Source organism: Vigna angularis, chromosome 10 (assembly GCF_016808095.1).
Source record: "Vigna angularis cultivar LongXiaoDou No.4 chromosome 10, ASM1680809v1, whole genome shotgun sequence".
In the NCBI taxonomy this organism is placed as follows: Eukaryota; Viridiplantae; Streptophyta; class Magnoliopsida; order Fabales; family Fabaceae; genus Vigna; species Vigna angularis.
Genome location: NC_068979.1, coordinates 28,050,502 through 28,067,325, shown reverse-complemented (window position 1 = coordinate 28,067,325; position 16,824 = coordinate 28,050,502). Strand labels below are relative to the sequence as shown.

At 29.8% G+C, this 16,824-nt stretch overlaps 1 protein-coding gene across 1 annotated transcript; it reads left to right on the top strand.

The window, feature by feature from the left end:
• Positions 1-12,530: 12,530 nt before the first annotated feature.
• Positions 12,531-14,933, top strand: LOC108335568 (zinc finger protein JAGGED). Its single transcript, XM_017571603.2, has 5 exons — positions 12,531-12,652; positions 12,758-12,849; positions 13,239-13,367; positions 13,640-13,727; positions 14,276-14,933. Coding segments are annotated over exons 1-5 (792 nt in total). The 5' UTR covers positions 12,531-12,650; the 3' UTR covers positions 14,757-14,933.
• Positions 14,934-16,824: the final 1,891 nt, after the last annotated feature.

The window sequence follows — 16,824 nt, the reverse complement described above, 5'->3', positions numbered from 1 at the left end:
CACTTTGAGATTGCTCCTTACATCCTCGTTCTCATGAAGTTATTATATAGTCTTGAATATTTTATTCCAAAATTTTTGGAAGGCTTAAGTATTTTTTCACTCTTTATTTTCGTTAACTTTGTTTAATGTGATATTAATCTTTTTTGGATATTTAATGTAGTCTCAATTTTTTGTAATTTCTGATGCCTTGACACTAAAAATAACCTTTGTTCTGATAATTATAAACATATGTTCTGATATTTGAAAAAGAAAAACTGATATTATAATTACTTGTTCTAATATAATTGTTTTGATAATTATAAATTTACTCTAATACACTTATGTTTTATTATTCATCATGCTTTGATACTGATATTTACACTTTATGTTCTGATATGATGTATAAATATTTTGAAAATCTTAAAAGAAGTTTGTTATTCTTGAAAAATTTATAAATGCTGTTACTTTTACAAAATATATTTATGTTCTGACACGTATGTTCTAAATTTTGTTTTAAAAATTATATTGTTTAGCATGTAAAACATCAGAAAGATTGTTAAGACCTAGAGATTAGATCATTTAAACAATTTAAGTTTTGAAGTTTAACAAAATCATTAAATAAAATATCGCTTTGAATGAAAAATTGTATTAAATAAGTAGTATTGAAAGAAAGTGTCCTTGTTAGATCTTCCAATAAGACGATTTGGACACTAAATAGTATAAACGCCAATCAAATAACGCCTTAAAAGCTAACATTTTATGAACAAAAATTCTCCATCTCTTTGATAACACTAAAGTTTGAAATAATGTTTATTCAAATAAAGTGTTAATTCAAGTAAAACATGTTATAAATGTATGATCTAACATATGACCATTAAATGCTACACCTACATATAGTTTTTAATAAAGCATCTATTATTTTATACCATCTGATGATTATATATGTTGTATGTTTTATTAAACGATGCATTTATTAATAAAATGACAAGTGATAAAAAGTTTTGAACACACAATACGATCTAATGCTTATTAACATTTATTTAACGCATATCAGAAAAAAGTGTCTTGATACTTGTATACCTTGTTCTTGATATTTGTGTAGATAACTAAAGCATAAAGATATGATTAAAATCACTACACCTAAAAAAAAGACGTTGCGAGAGATGAAGAACATTATGAGAATGTTTCCCTTGAAGTCTTTTGCTCTATCACATTGTACAAGCTCTATTTTGATAAAGACTATGATAAAGGTATGTACATATGCAAAGTAGACTTGAGTCTGACCATCTTCCTCTTTCAGAGTCTGATGTGCAACCTTGATTTTTCTCTATAGCCTTAACAAAACGATTAGTTCTAGGTTTAGACATATATTGAGTATTATTTTCTTTAAACCCTAAACCTTGTCTATCAGAAGGATGTTTACAACCTTTAAGTAATGGTCCTAGATAGTTGTTTCCTTCAAACGTTCTGTCTAACACTTAATATAATGTGTCATTCTCTTGTTTGAGTGAATCAACGCGTTTAGTATCTTCAGTAATAGCTGTATTCTTTATTATTTTTTTGTTTTTTTGAAATGATGTTTTCATTTCCCCATTTTAAAACAATTAGCTTCCCTTTTAGGTTGCTAACTTTTTGCTTTAAGGACTTTGCATCATCATGATGTTAGTTCATTCTTCAAAATGTCATGTTTTTTTAGAAAACTTTTTTATTTTGTTTTTGTAATAGCTGATAGGCTTCTGATATAGCCTTGACAAAATTGACAATAACTCGTGATAAACTTGAATAATAAAATGAAGATCATATAAGTATACCTCTTCGTCAAAGTCGTCTAACTAGTATTCAATGTTGTCTACCATGAGACAAAGATTTACTTCCTTGTCTTGTTTAGATTTTGATGCATCATGGTCCTCCTAGGTGCTGATGAGAACCTTTTTCTTATCCTTTTTGTTGAATACCATCTTCTTCTTGGCCTTCTCAAGATCTGGACAATCTGACTTGAAATGTCCCAGCTTCCTACACTCATATGAGACTATTGGTCATTCCTTTTTGTTATTCATCTTGTCATTTCAAGAAATGGATCCAATGTGTCTACTTCTGGAAGGTGTGCCTCTTTTTCTCCTCCACGTGGAAAATATTTTCCTCGAGATGAACGATAGTTCATATTTCTCCTCATCACTCATTGAATCTTCAACGTTTGACTCTTCTAAGGATTCATGAGCACTAAATTCCTCTATAGGTGTTCTTTTGGTGGGCTTCTATGCCTTTTGAATGATGTTTCCTTCTTTCATCAACACTCCACCTTTCTAAAGCTCCATCATGATTCTTTAAGGTTCTTAGAGTGGTCACTTGTGGTGTGCATTACTTGAGCAGACTACATAAGATTATATTAATAGATTGTCTAGTTAGCACCTCGCGTTTTGAAGTTTATCAAAGGCAAGACACTAAAAATTTTCATTCTTTTAGTATTCTTCTATTTGACTAGGTATTAAGGAATGTCGTGGTTTTAGAAGACACATTTTGGACTACGGATTGAAATCACAGGGAAACACTAGAAGGAGGGGGGGTTGAATAATGTTTCAAAACTTTTTGTAAATCAACGTTTAATAACTGTTACATGGTTTAAACGGTCTGCAATAGTTATTGGACGTGTGTTCTAAATAAAGCATTTAAGAAAAACATTTTAAATAGGAAGGACAATAACATAAGTACTTTATACTGCTTCACTCAATCCCGAGCTATGTCCAGTCTTCCTCAAGAACTCTTGAGAGGTTCCACTAATGTTATCGAAGATTACAGCTGAGTATAAACCACTCCTGGTATACATCGAGTATTCTAAAAATTATTGGTCCCTCTAGTCAATCCTAACTAGTATGAGTTTAACTACTCTTGGTATCCAAGTATTCTAACCACCTCTGGTATCAACCCTAGACAACTATCTAGAACATTTAACTCTCCTAAGCTAAACAATGCAAGTGTTTTAATTGTCTTCAGAATTACCAAACACAATTAGTGTTGATTTATAAGTACAAATTCTGATAGCTCTCAACGAGAGGATAAATACAATACAAAGAAATCTAAGAACTTATGAAGTTCTTTTCTTTTATTATATGAACAGACTCAGAAAAAGTAAGCTTATTGAGAGAATAACAGCGTAATGATACAATGATAACAAACGTTCTTTTATTCTTTTGTGCGAATCCTCCTTTTATATCTTTCTTCGAGAGATGACCATTACTTAGAGATAATTGCCTTTGTTGAGAGTAGGTGGCTTCTTGTACAAAGATATGTACCTTTCTACACTTTAGGAAGAGCTTGTAGGACTATGGTAGGACATAAAGCTTTAGGAAACATTTTAGGAATGTCTTCTTATTTTACAACGTCTTTCTGATCTTCATGGAATGATTTTGAGTATAGCTTGGTATTGTCAATATCTTCATAGATAAAGAGAGAAAAAGCATAGCAGACAAGGTACAATACATGCATCCATTTAATGATCTATACGTTGATAGAGTGTTGAAACGTGTTTCGTATAATAACCGTTTAGTGCAACTCTAAGCTTTTTCAAGTAGTGAGAGTTCATAAGATATATATCGTTTATGGCTTCTTTCACTAGACATGCTTATGTCAAATGTTGTTTAATATTTTATACTTGACACGTCATGGTATCTCATGTAAGCATTTGATAAGAATGTTTTGATGTGCACATTGACCAGACATTATACTTCTCTAAACGATATTTCGTAAAATGTTGTTTGTTAAACTTCTAAACTTGAGATAGATAGTTTATTCTTCTTAGACGATCTTGTCTTAACATTGGTAATAGAGAAAAGATAATTTTTTTGAATGATTTATATGTATATGTATTATTCCTAACATTTCTCTTATTGTTAGGTTTTATATAATTTTTGGTGGTTGCACTCTTTTTTTAAGTGCTAATGTTGAACCACGACTTATGCAAAATGTGGTTCTTACTACCAAAGAGGATATCATGAACTAAATGCCTAAAGAATTAGGAATTTTGATTCACAAAGATGCTAGGAGGTTCTTTATTTGGATTTTAAATATTGAAGGATTTTAATTTGGTCATTCTTCTTTTCCTCCTAAGAAACATGTGGAAAGTTATACAAAATAAGAATGTTGTTGACACAAAAGCATAATGTAGAGGTCTCACTTTGTGCTCCATATGTTCATTGTGAAGAGAGAAGAAGAAATCTATTCAACATATTTTCTTTGACTATGTTGCAATGATTTACTTGTGGTCTTGGTTGAAGGTATTCTTTGATTGGAATTATGTTTTTGCTGATTCCACTATATCCTTTATAAAATTACAAGAGATAAATTTGTTGAAATCGGTCGAGCTTGCAAGACTCATTTACACAATGATATGGCAAATGAGGAATAATTCTAGATTTTAGAAAAGTACCTTATTGCAATTTATTGTTTAGAGCATTAAAGGTTATATTTAGTTGAATTTTAGTAAAACCATGAGTAATGATATGGATGATTTTTTTTTTTGGTTTTAAAATGCTTTGATATTAGAATTGGACAAACGAAGTCAACTAATGCAATGTAGGTTAGTTAGAAATATTTTAGAGTGGGTTGGGTTAAAACAAATAGTGGTGTCGTTTTGGTTGGCCAAGATATGCTACGTGTGATGGTTTGTTCAAAGGGAGTAGGGAGAAATATATTTGATGAAAACCCATTTTCATTTAAGCAAGGTATAGTGTTTATGATGGCATAGCCCCTAGCCAAGGGAAAGCATACTCAAGAAGAGTTGGGGTCATCTATGAAAGATAGACCTAAGCTCTTATAATCATGGGAAATTAGAGAAAAGGAAAGGAAAGAGAAGGGTTTAAAGAGGAGGATAAGAAGAGATGTGTATGAAAAGAGTGGGAGAGAAAGAAGGAAAGCAAAAGAAAAAGGTGATTAAGTATGGTAAGGTTAGATGATTTGTCTTCTTGAAGAGGAGAGAGAATTAATGGCTTGATTGACACACAACAAGTAATGAGGGAATTTATGATAAGGTTTAGATTTTGAATTTTGGTGATTTTGAGTTTTTGGAAATCCTAGACAACTTCTTGCTTAATCACAAGACAAAGTTTCCTCCGATGAAGTGGCAACCTCCACTTGTGCTTTTCCGTTCCACTTTGTCTCTAGCATAGTCAACATCACTTTGTAGGATAGACCAAGATTAACTATTTTTATTAGATAGCGAAATATTCGCTTAACAACACTCATATGAGTTTCTCTAGGATCTGACTGAAATCTCGCACATAGAAAGATGAATATGTCAGGTTTTAGATGTAGTGAGATACAAAAGTGAACCTATCATTTGACAATATGTAGTGTTGTCCACTTTTGTTGAGTTTTCATCTAGTCCTAGGCTAGTTGTTGGATGCATTGGATTTTTCATCTCCTTTGCTTCATCCAATTTGAAAATTTTCACCAGCTCCTTGATGTATTTAGTTTAATGGATATAAATTGCATCCTTTTCTTGCTTGATTTGCAGTTCGAGAAAGAAATTTGGCTCACCCATCATGCTAATTTCAAATTCATCTAGCTTCATGATGGAGAAGTCTTGGCATAGCTCCTTAGTAGTAGCACCAAAGATAATGACATCAACATATATTTGAATTACTATAAAATCTTGATTGAACTTCTTCCTGAATAACGTGGTGTCTACTTGACCTCTCGTATAACCATTCTTGGTAAGGAAGAGACTTGACCTCTTATACCAAGCTCTAGGGGTTTGTTTTAAACCATATAAAGCTTTGTTAAGTCTGAAGACGTGTGTTGGATTGATTGGACATTCAAAGCCCCGAAGGTTGTTCCATATACACTTCTTCCTTAATATCGCCATTTAGAAATGCACTCTTGATGTCCATTTGATATAGTCTAATCTTATTGAAAGCCACAAATGACAGAAGAATATGAATGACTTCTAACCTTGCTACTAGAGCTACGATAGCCTTTCACAACTAGTCTTGCTTCGAATGACTCTTCCATCTTCATCTAGCTTGTTGCAATAGACCCGTTTGACTCTGACTACAATAATAAGCTTATATTTTAATGAAGCTTGAAAGTGTTTCTGATCTTGAGCTTTTTCTCTTCTTAGATATTATCTTTTGAGTTCGTGTGTTTTTTTGAGCTTTTCTCTCGACGATATTCACTTATGCTCTTTCTTTTTGTATGCTATTCTCTTGATTTTCCTTTCAAATCATCTTCTCTTTAAAGACTTCTCAAAGATATATGTGTTCGATAGAACATTTTTCTTGATTCTTGAGTCTTCTTAGTCTTGTCTTGTAAAACAGCTTTTGATTAAAGTCAACTTGTCAAAACAATACTTACGAATCAAGTAATAAAAATCATCATTTGTGCTTACAATTTTTTTTCAAATTTACCTCAACTTTTGAAAATCATAGATAATACTATAGGAGTTCAAATCTAGAAAACCATATATCCATTCTAAAGCCCTATAAATTTAGATATCCAATGCAACTATAATAAACCAAAAATATATCTAGAAATTTTTTTGGCCAAAATAGTAAATAAAGGTCATATGAACCAAAAATACAAAATGAAAACAAATACAAAGATCACAATTTATTAATAGAAATGGAAATGAGCTAAATACGGAAAATAAAGTATTTGGAAAGTGCAATAACTTATGATAACTTCATAAGTGTGTACACAAAAAATGTGTTATCAATTATCTTTCAATTTAACAATAGCTATTAAGAACGTGTGACCCCAACCTTCCAATATTCAATAACCACTCTAAAAAAAGCCGACTTTAACAACATGAAAGACATTTGAACTTATTCCATGAAATATAGAAACAAAAATTACATAAAAAAGTAGGAAATATATTTTAATTTGTTAGAATAAAGGGCCTGAAGGAATGAATTCACCTATCATATATTTTTCAAAATTTAGAACAAAATATTACTAGTCGAGTTAATTTTAGTATTTAGTTACTTTGACAAAAACTTTTATGAACAAAAACTTACAACAACAAACACTAATGAAAAAGGATTTACTGACAAAAAAAAAAATGAAAACATGTTAAAGTTTATAACCTAATTTAATCTATCATTTTGTCTTTTTAATTGATTTTTGTGCTTAAAATATTTTTTATTAGAATTTTTTTATAATTAGTTTTATTGAATTTAAAATATAAAAACGTGTTAAAACTAACTTTTTAGTTGTGTAAATGTTTTTTTGATAAAATTAAATTGATTAATTCTCTGGGACACCTTCAAAATAAATCCAATAATAAAGAATCATCAATGATATAAGAAGTGATGTCAAACATGACGTGAAGATCGAAATTAGAGAATGATTAAATGCAAAACAAGATTTTACGAGTTTTGGAATGGGGCCTAGTGGTGTGCTGTTCACATTCACTTGTGCACTATTCACATGGCTTAGTGAGGTTAAATAATTGGTTCAACAAAAATGAGAGGAAAGCCAACAGAAAAATGTCAATGTGATTTTCTCTATCTTTTTCAAGTTAAAGGGTTTTGATAATGCACAATAATCTTAATGATAAAAGATAACGTGAAAAATATATCATAATATATTTTATTTGATATTTTTAAATAATTATTTTATTTAATTATATAAGAAAATATCAATAGATAGTAACAGTCAAATCTTTTCAAAATTGGGAAATTTTTATAAATCTTTTTAAATCTCAGCAGCATAGCAACCAAATATATTATGGAGACATTAGATTTATTTAAAAGATCTTAGAAGAATATTACATTAACAAAAAGAATATTTCAACAACTAAAAACGAAAAACACTTAAAACTTAGTTACAACACATTGAGAATTCTGTAAAATATTTTGAAGCACTTGGTGATTGAGTTTTTGATATCAGATAATAGGTTTAAAATCTCTTTATTGATTGAAAAAGTTATTATAATGATTGCGATTTCTGCTCCTTTTTATATGGTTTTAAAAACAGAAATTCAAAAACAGATAGACATATATAAATGACTATATTATTTTAACACGCTATGCATTAATTATAAAAATTGATATAAACAATTATTAAAAATATCCAATCAATTATATAGTTGGAACATAAAAACAAGAAAAACACTATGTTTTAATTCGTCATTTTCCTGTATAATCAATTATATTGTTCTTAAAACCTCAGAAGAATAATTTAGCTAATTATGTAATCGATTCAAAATGCTAAGTTTCATTTTCCACTACTTTTAAGTTTTCAGGAAAAAAAAGAATTCATTGTAATTCAATTTTAAAGGTTGTATGTTGTATTCAGAGTTCCAACTACTACTTTGAAAGATTCAAACTAAAAACAAAACAAGCTTTAGACTAAGATGGAATCTTCATCAACATCTTCAACCATCATCAAAACATTACCTTATATTTTTTGAAGTTTTCTTCAATATCAATAATCTTAACCGATTTAAACAAATATGTAATTGATTAAAATGCTTTCTACAGTCATTCGAGATTCAAATAAGAAAATTTTAATAAATTATCTTTTTTAATCGATTAAAAATTTCTTATCACCTGTTCTAAAATAAATTGAAATTTCTTTTTTTTATAATAATTATAATATCAAATACATGCAATCCTCAATGCAACACACTCCTTTAACACGTTTAAGTGTATAAAATTCAAGAAGGAAACTTGATCATGTCTTCCTTAGTTTCAAGGAAAGTTGGATCCTATCAAATCTTGCTCAAATTTAATAACACCAACATAATTAAACTAGAAATTGTCAAAACTTAAATATGAGTTAAGCATCATCAACTGTGAATAAACAAATATCAAAATCCAATAATAAACAAGTTAACACAAATTGACCCTAAGAGAGTGATGTATGTTACATTCTTACCTTTTTTTTCTTCTAAATAAATAAAATTCAAACACAGAAAATGTATGTTACATTTAAGTTAAAGATGTTTGAAAAAAATTAATAAATTTGTTCCTTTCTTACATATAACAACTATATTATAAATTTTTTTATTATATATCATTGAAGATAAATTTATTACCAGACTTTTGATTCATACTTGATTAATCTATATCCGAATTGAAACACAACTATAGGAATTATAAACATGCACGATAAATTTGAGATATACCACCATCTGTAGTCATACATGAGAGCAATATAAACTCTTCAAATGAGTATTTTTAAAATGAATTTAAGTGAAATTATTTTAATAACAGGGTCTAAATTGTTCAAATACTTTTCATATCATAATAATAGCTATTTTCATGAATTGATTCACTGTTTTCTTTTATAATATAATTTTCTGTCAAACAGCATTCAAACCTATCAAATTAAACCCGCAATGAGTCAAGAGGTTATCATGCATATGTGACTTCCCTCCAAGAAAAAGCCAACATAAAACCACAACTGGATTGTTTTGGTCTTTGTGTTAGCATTACAGCTAATGGATATAAGAAACCTAAGCAATTGTTTTTGTAATTGTGGTTTCTATTCACGTGCCTTCTTGTGCAGTCTCTTGTTTTTTTTCCTTAAAATTAATATGATTTTGTTTATATAAAACAAACTTTGGAGTATGTTACAACAAAGGGACCAAAAAAAGTTAATCATCACGTTAGACTATAAGAGAGGAAACATTGAAAAATGTGAACTTTAAATCTAATTTAATTTATAAAATTAGTTTGTAAATTAAGATTTGCATCTTTTTTTTTATTTTTATATATCGTACGTGAAATTAAATATTAATGAGTAATTTAATAGTAGATGACATGATAGATCTTCAAATAACAAATCTCGTTAAAATAAACTTTTTAATTACTTTAATACCATCTTAAAAAGTACATTTATTTCTACCAACTCAACGGAAAATAGGATTTATATTCATTTATATACTCTAAATTTACTTTATCTTTTTAGTTGATAACGAAAATTGTTAATAACACAGAATTAACAATGAAAATTTGGAATGATGGTTGTCCTGTATGGTTTAAGACTAGATAGGGACAAACCTGAATTCATTTTTCACATTTACAAACCTGAATTGATTTTTCACATTTAAATTATAGTTAGTTTGAATAACTACTTTTATTTTTCACATTGATATATTTGAGATTTAAAGGTGTTAAATCAAATATGCATGGCTTGAAAGATGAAGGAGGTTATCGGTTTTAACGAGATGTGAGTGACTTTAATTTTGCCATAAGGTGGTCCTTGACATTGAAGACGTGTGAAAATTTGTATTCTCCTATATCAACTTTAGAAGTACATAAAAAGGTTTAGGTGTTTAAGATATTTAAGAGTTAAGAATGGTAAAGATAGTAGTTCTTAAATAACTATAATCTATAACTTATGATATACCATACTTCAATTTGTGTAAAATATTATTATGATGTAGGATACTTCAATTTGTAATAATGTATTTGTATTTCACATGTACAAATATTTTATAATTTTTTCATATACATATGTCACATGTATTTTTCTTTTGTTGGTAATATATATATTTGTTTTGTAACGGTGCATCATAACCTATAGTTATAAATGAGACATCATTTATATGTATATCTTTTGATACATCTTCTTATAATGTATCTTTTTGGTCAATAAAAAAGCACACCAGAATTAAACTGGAAGTGTGATAGTTTTAAACTATTAATTGGATTCAATAGTAGTCTCTATATGTCACATTTGAATAACAAAAACATCATAAACTATGACTTTGGTATTAGCATATTCCCATGAAATAATTGAACAAAAAGAAAAGGCCAACATGGGGAAACTTTACCACATGACATTCTTTATCAGAGAAGAGAATGCTTTTTAGTTCAAATATAAAGTATAAAGAAAGAATGAAAGAAACAATATATGTAGAGTTAGGAAAATTTTCACTTGTTGACATCCATAACCATGAAGAGAAAAGGACTATGTGTATGTGATCTATGAGATATCACAACTTCCAAAGAATAAAACAATATGTGGGGTTGGCTCTATCAACCTAGATTGCAAAAACCCTAATGATAGATACTGATAGCAACCCTTCCTCGATGCAAGTCGAAGTCTCCTGGATCAAATTTTAAACCCTTTCAGGAGGCATTGATCGATTGTGGACCATACATGCTATTTTATCAGATATGTGCCCTTCTTTCAACACAAAAACCACACAAAATCTCTTGTGACCCTATTTCTTGTCTTACTTTTTTTCTTAGTATAGATTTCATCTTTCATTCTTAAGGCAGCCTTTATTGCTCAAAGATGTGTAAAGTGCCTTTCATGTCATCCTTTATGGGAGAGCCATTTTCTTTTCAGCTATTCATTTATTACTTTTTCATACATTAGTTTATTTATATAAATAATTCTTTAATTTCATTAAATTTGACCACTCGTTGTTATACTAGGGCAAGAAGGACCCAGATAGAGCCAGATATAGTAGTGGGTATAGAGGAGAGTCCGTGTTGTTGTTACATATTATAATATTAGATAAAAATAATTATTATAATTTGTATTAATTAACGTAAAGACAAACTTTTTCAGCATTTTTTAAATCATCTTCCGGCCAATGTTTTCATTCTTCTCTTTCGTTCCAACCAAACTAGAAGGAACTAGCTCGGCTATTTTTCCTTTTCAATTCCAATCTGCACATTGAAAATGTAGAAATATATATCATTATAACAATGTTTTAAACAATTTTTAGAACTTGTGGTCATTCTCTCGTAAGATCAAGAATTTTTACTGTTATATATATATATATATATATATATATATATATATATATATATATATATATATATATATATATATATATATATATATAATACTTATTTCAAAATTAATACCAAAGATAGTTTTAAATTGCAGTTGTCATTGTGGTTTATAGTTGCCACTAGGATGTAATAAATTGCTGTTGTTGAACCATGATTTTATTGTATTTTGTATAACTAGTAAAATATAATAATTTTAGAATTACTCTAAGTATTGGATTCTCTTTTACAATCATGCATTCAGCTACTCTTTACAATTATTCGCTCCATATAATTTACATTTAAAAGTTAAAATAAAAAATTAAATTTAGAAGTTTTTCTTCTTGTAATAAAAGTGAAAAAGAAGGATTCATCTCACCATGGTGTCTCTCGCACTTTCTCAACATCTCACACAACATTCACTCTGCCATTGACATTCAGAAGTTAGAACAGAAGTTTAATATTACAATCTTTATTATTTCTTGTGATAAAAATGATACAGAACAATGTTAAAAAAAAAAATATATATATGTGATTCAAAGTAAGAGGAACTTTGTGGTTATGGGAGATACTTCAAAAATAACACTGCGGCGGAAAGTAATTTAGAAGTGTGAAAACATTAAAAAGTTATTTTACAGTCTGAATCCATAGATTTTATTTTTCTTTTGTTGTTTCAGTAGTCACGAGACGATGTTGTTCCTTTTTTAGTTTAATTTTATGTTTAAAGGGGAGAGAGAGTTGGCAGAGGAACTGATAGAGAACTTTCAAACCTCTTTTTATCTTGCACCATCACTCACAGCTGATAGCATCTATATATGGCAGTCTCAAACTGAAGTGTTCTACAAAATGCTTTAGTCTTATCTTCCCATCTGAAACAAAGTGTTTGCCCCACTGCACCCCAACTTCTCCCTTTTATTTTTTCTGTCTCTCTCTGTCGGCATCATGTAGGTCTTCCTTCACACAACACCTTCACATTTCTCATTCACTATCTTCTCTAACTGTTGAACACACATCATATTCTCTCTCTTCACTTTGTTGTTGCTTGACAGGAGACCAGAAAATAACCCTTTGGATCTCAACAACCTTCCCGATGACTACTCCAGAGATGGCATACAACTCTTCCAAGACAGTTTCTCATCGGGTAATCCTTCTCTGAATCATCATTATACCACATGCATGTTACTATAAAAGTTCAAAGCATCATAAAAGTTTTACTGTTTTTTACTTTTCCTTTTCAGTATACAACTTAATCTTTTTCGGCCATATATCAGCAAACAAAATTGGAACAAACCCCCATTTCTTTCATAGGTTTTTTTCTTATTTACTTTTCCCTCACCCATCTCTTTCATTGCCTCCTTTTCTTTATCAAAACAAACTAGAAAGTTAAACATCAGTCATAAGGAAAAATCCATGAGAAGAAAGGGTTGCAAAAAAGTTAGGTTTAAATGTTGATTTGTTGGGTTTTTTATTTTTATTTTAAATGAGGGAAGATGGATCTCATGGATATTGTTAAATTGCTTCGTTTTGCAGAAGAATACCAGAGAAACAAAGACATAGTGAAAGATGATGAGAATGAGAAGGTCTACGAGTGTAGATTTTGTTCCCTCAAGTTCTGCAAATCACAGGCTCTTGGGGGACACATGAACCGTCACCGACAAGGCTAGATAGCTGCTATCTTCATAACTTTTGTTGTTTTATCTTTTTACTGTTTCTCCAGAAAAAAGAAAAATCACTTCTACAAACCTTAACATAACAGTCTTTGAATATTTCTTGATTAAAAAAATGCATGGTTGTTGATGATTAGACCACGAGACGTGGTCATTTCAATGATAAAATTGAATGGATTGCTGAAATTCTTGAAATGGAAGTGGTTGTACTTGTTTTGAATAAAAGAAAATTGCTTTTGTTTCCTTATTTCATCTGTTTTGCAGAGAGGGAAACAGAGACACTGAACCATGCTCGTCAGCTGGTCTACCGTAACGATCATACCCTAAGCACTCCACCCGCCCCCAACCTAGGGTATGTACTCACCCTAACTCTAAACTCAGTAGTATTGTTTTATTAGTCCTTTTCATGTATTCTTGTGAACTGGTCCATCGTTTTTTCTCATATTTTTGTTCTTCTCAAACATCATTAACCATCCAGTTTTAAGGAAATTGTTTCACGATTGTTTTAACATCCCTAGGCACATATATTGTCTTTTATCGAAATAATAATGCTAACATAAAGTCTTCTATGATATCAACTCTATGAATTTTAGAGAATCCTATTGGACTTTAGAGAAAATAATAAAGAAAGGAAGAATTACATAGAAATAAAATAATTTATATATTGAATCAAAATAGCATAAAGTAATGGAAAAATAATGAAAAATTGCCTGTGATAATTACATACTGAAGAGGTTGGTTTTAAGTTAATAAAAAATTAATAAAATATATAAAGTTAGAGCTCATTAATTGATTCACATATCAGATTTAAGAAGAACCGATAAAACTGACCTGCTTTTTATGGGTTTTTTTTTTTTGTCTCTTGCAAAAGTAAATTATAACCATACTCAACTGTTTCAGATGCTGTCAACCAATAGCATCAGGGGGCTATCATCCTGCAAGTAGCATGGGAGACCCAACAATGCAGGCAAGGTTCCCAAGATACATGTCGGGTCCGGGTTCAGGTTCATCTTCGTTCCATCTACCAACTCCACCACCGCCGCAGCTGCAACTGCATCAACCATCTCATCATCTCTTGTTAGCCTCACCTCCTACACCACCCCTTCCTTTTCCACCGCCACCGTCGTATTCTCACCACCATCATGCAGTGAATGACTACTATGTGGGTCACGTTCTGGGCAGCAGCACCAAGAATCACGTCCTCAGTGACTGCACTTGCATCGGGGCACCCGTAGGACAAACATTGGTGGGTGGTGGCAAAGACAGGTCACTGCAGACTCCTCAGGGCGATACGTTGAATTGGGGACGGGGCTATTCAGGAACACGGCAGCTATTGGATACTCCTTCAGCGATCAATCGGTGTCACGAAGGGTTTCAATGAGTGGTGACGATTTTATTATGCATCACAAAAGACATGCTATTCAGAAAGAGAGAGACTTAACGAACTGACACATGGGGTCATGAAGGGAAAGGAAATAGAGAGAGAGAAACGGGTTTTGGTTTCATACTTAATTAATGGACACAGCTTTTGAGCTCATGCATAGGCTCAGCTACTTTGGCTTCAAGCTCTTTGCGAAATTTCAACTCTTTGCTTTTATGTTCTTCTTGTTGTGTGTATCCTAAATGGTATGAAAAACAATAACATGTTAAATGCAGGTCTTCAATTCTAAACCACCTCCTTATTATTAAATATTCTTTATCTATTTTCTTCTTTTCTTACTTAACATACTACATTTTATTATTATTTTATTACAAACAAAACTGTTAAAATATTTTTCTGAAAGTAAATAAGAGGTTGAAACAAATTTTAAAATAAGAAAACTCTCTACGTACCCTTTTAGACAAATTATTTCTAGACGTGTCTTTATTCTTTACAAGTACTCTGATTTATATAAAGGATATTTTACTTCTTAAATTATAGAGCACAATAGCACAATTGTTTGATTATCACTTACACCAATGCATGCAACATACATACAAGATTTTACTGCATAATATTGAGTTTTTCAAAGTATGGAAGAACTTCTCATTATCAGAAGTAAAATATGTGAGAAAATTAGTGTAGTATTATTCCCTTTTGTTTTGAGTTATGCACACCCATTGTATATATTTATTTAAATACAAAAATAATTTAAACAAAAGATAAATTATTTTTTATAAAATTATAATTTATTATAACTATCATTTTATATTATTATATATAATTTCCTAAAAAAATCAATGTTAAGTAAATATTTTTAATAAGAATATAATTAACAATTTAAATATATCATGTCTTACAGTTTAATAAGGTAATTTATTGAATATATATATTCATATAAAAAATATCATTCATCTTCATTGATATTTTTTGAAATAGAAAATGATTAGTAACCATTGAAAGTATGTGTATCTAATTTATAGTATATAATCATAATAATATGGTGAGCGATTTTATTGATATTATCAATATGAAGAACCAAAAATAACATGATATTTTCTTTTTGTCTATTAATGTTTTAAGATGAAAATTAAAGTACATAGTATACCAATAACAATTTAAGAATTGAAGAAATAAAAATATTGACCTAGTTTAAAAAATTAAAGTTATACAAATTGGATTATAAGATATAGATAAATTCAATTAATTTTTTTTACAAAATTAGAATAAACAACATCAAACTGTTTATTTTTTAACAACATTTTTATTGTTAGACTTATGTACCTTGTAAATATCTGGTAACCATAACCTTTAGTTCGCATAAATGGTATTACATAAAGAAGATTCAATGCACTTTTTTTTTTCTTTTCACTTTGACAATCCTTTAGCATTTGTATTTATTTATAAATGTAATAAAAGGATTGAATGAAAAAAAATATCTACGACTATGATTTATGCTGGACAAAATGAGATCCAAAAAATTCGTGGCGATAATTTAAAAATTTGTAGTAACTCTTTCATCGTTTAGACTAGAAAAAAAAAAAGAGTACTTACGTAGTTGACATAAATATTTAGTTTTATGTTCTATCTTCACCTAATTATATTTTTTTTTCTATTGTATGACCATCCGGTTAATTATAATTGGATGGTTAACTATAACTCAGTTGGTCAACTATATGCTCGACGAATAGGCCATTAAACTCAGATAGTCATAGAACAGATTAGACGACCATGCACCAAACCAGATAGTCAACTACCAACTTGGCGAATAGGTCATTAAATTCAGACAATCACCCGACAGATCGAATGACCATGCGCCAAACCGCGTGATCAACCACCAGCTCGGCGAATAGGCCATTGAGCCTGAACGATTACCAAACAGATTGAACAACCATGCATTACATCATATTATCAATCACTAACTTGTCAAAGAAGCTATTGAGCTTGGATGATCACCAAACAAACAATTCAACTTTGTATCAAACTCAACAGGTTCAAGGAAGATCAATATTAAAACCAATTAACTTAA

Excerpts from the sequence above, each read along its gene's own strand:
- LOC108335568 (XM_017571603.2), top strand. Across the intron at positions 12,850-13,238 it reads CCAAGACAGTTTCTCATCGG|AAGAATACCAGAGAAACAAA; the intron begins GTAATCCTTCTC and ends TTCGTTTTGCAG. Across the intron at positions 13,728-14,275 it reads CCACCCGCCCCCAACCTAGG|ATGCTGTCAACCAATAGCAT; the intron begins GTATGTACTCAC and ends CAACTGTTTCAG.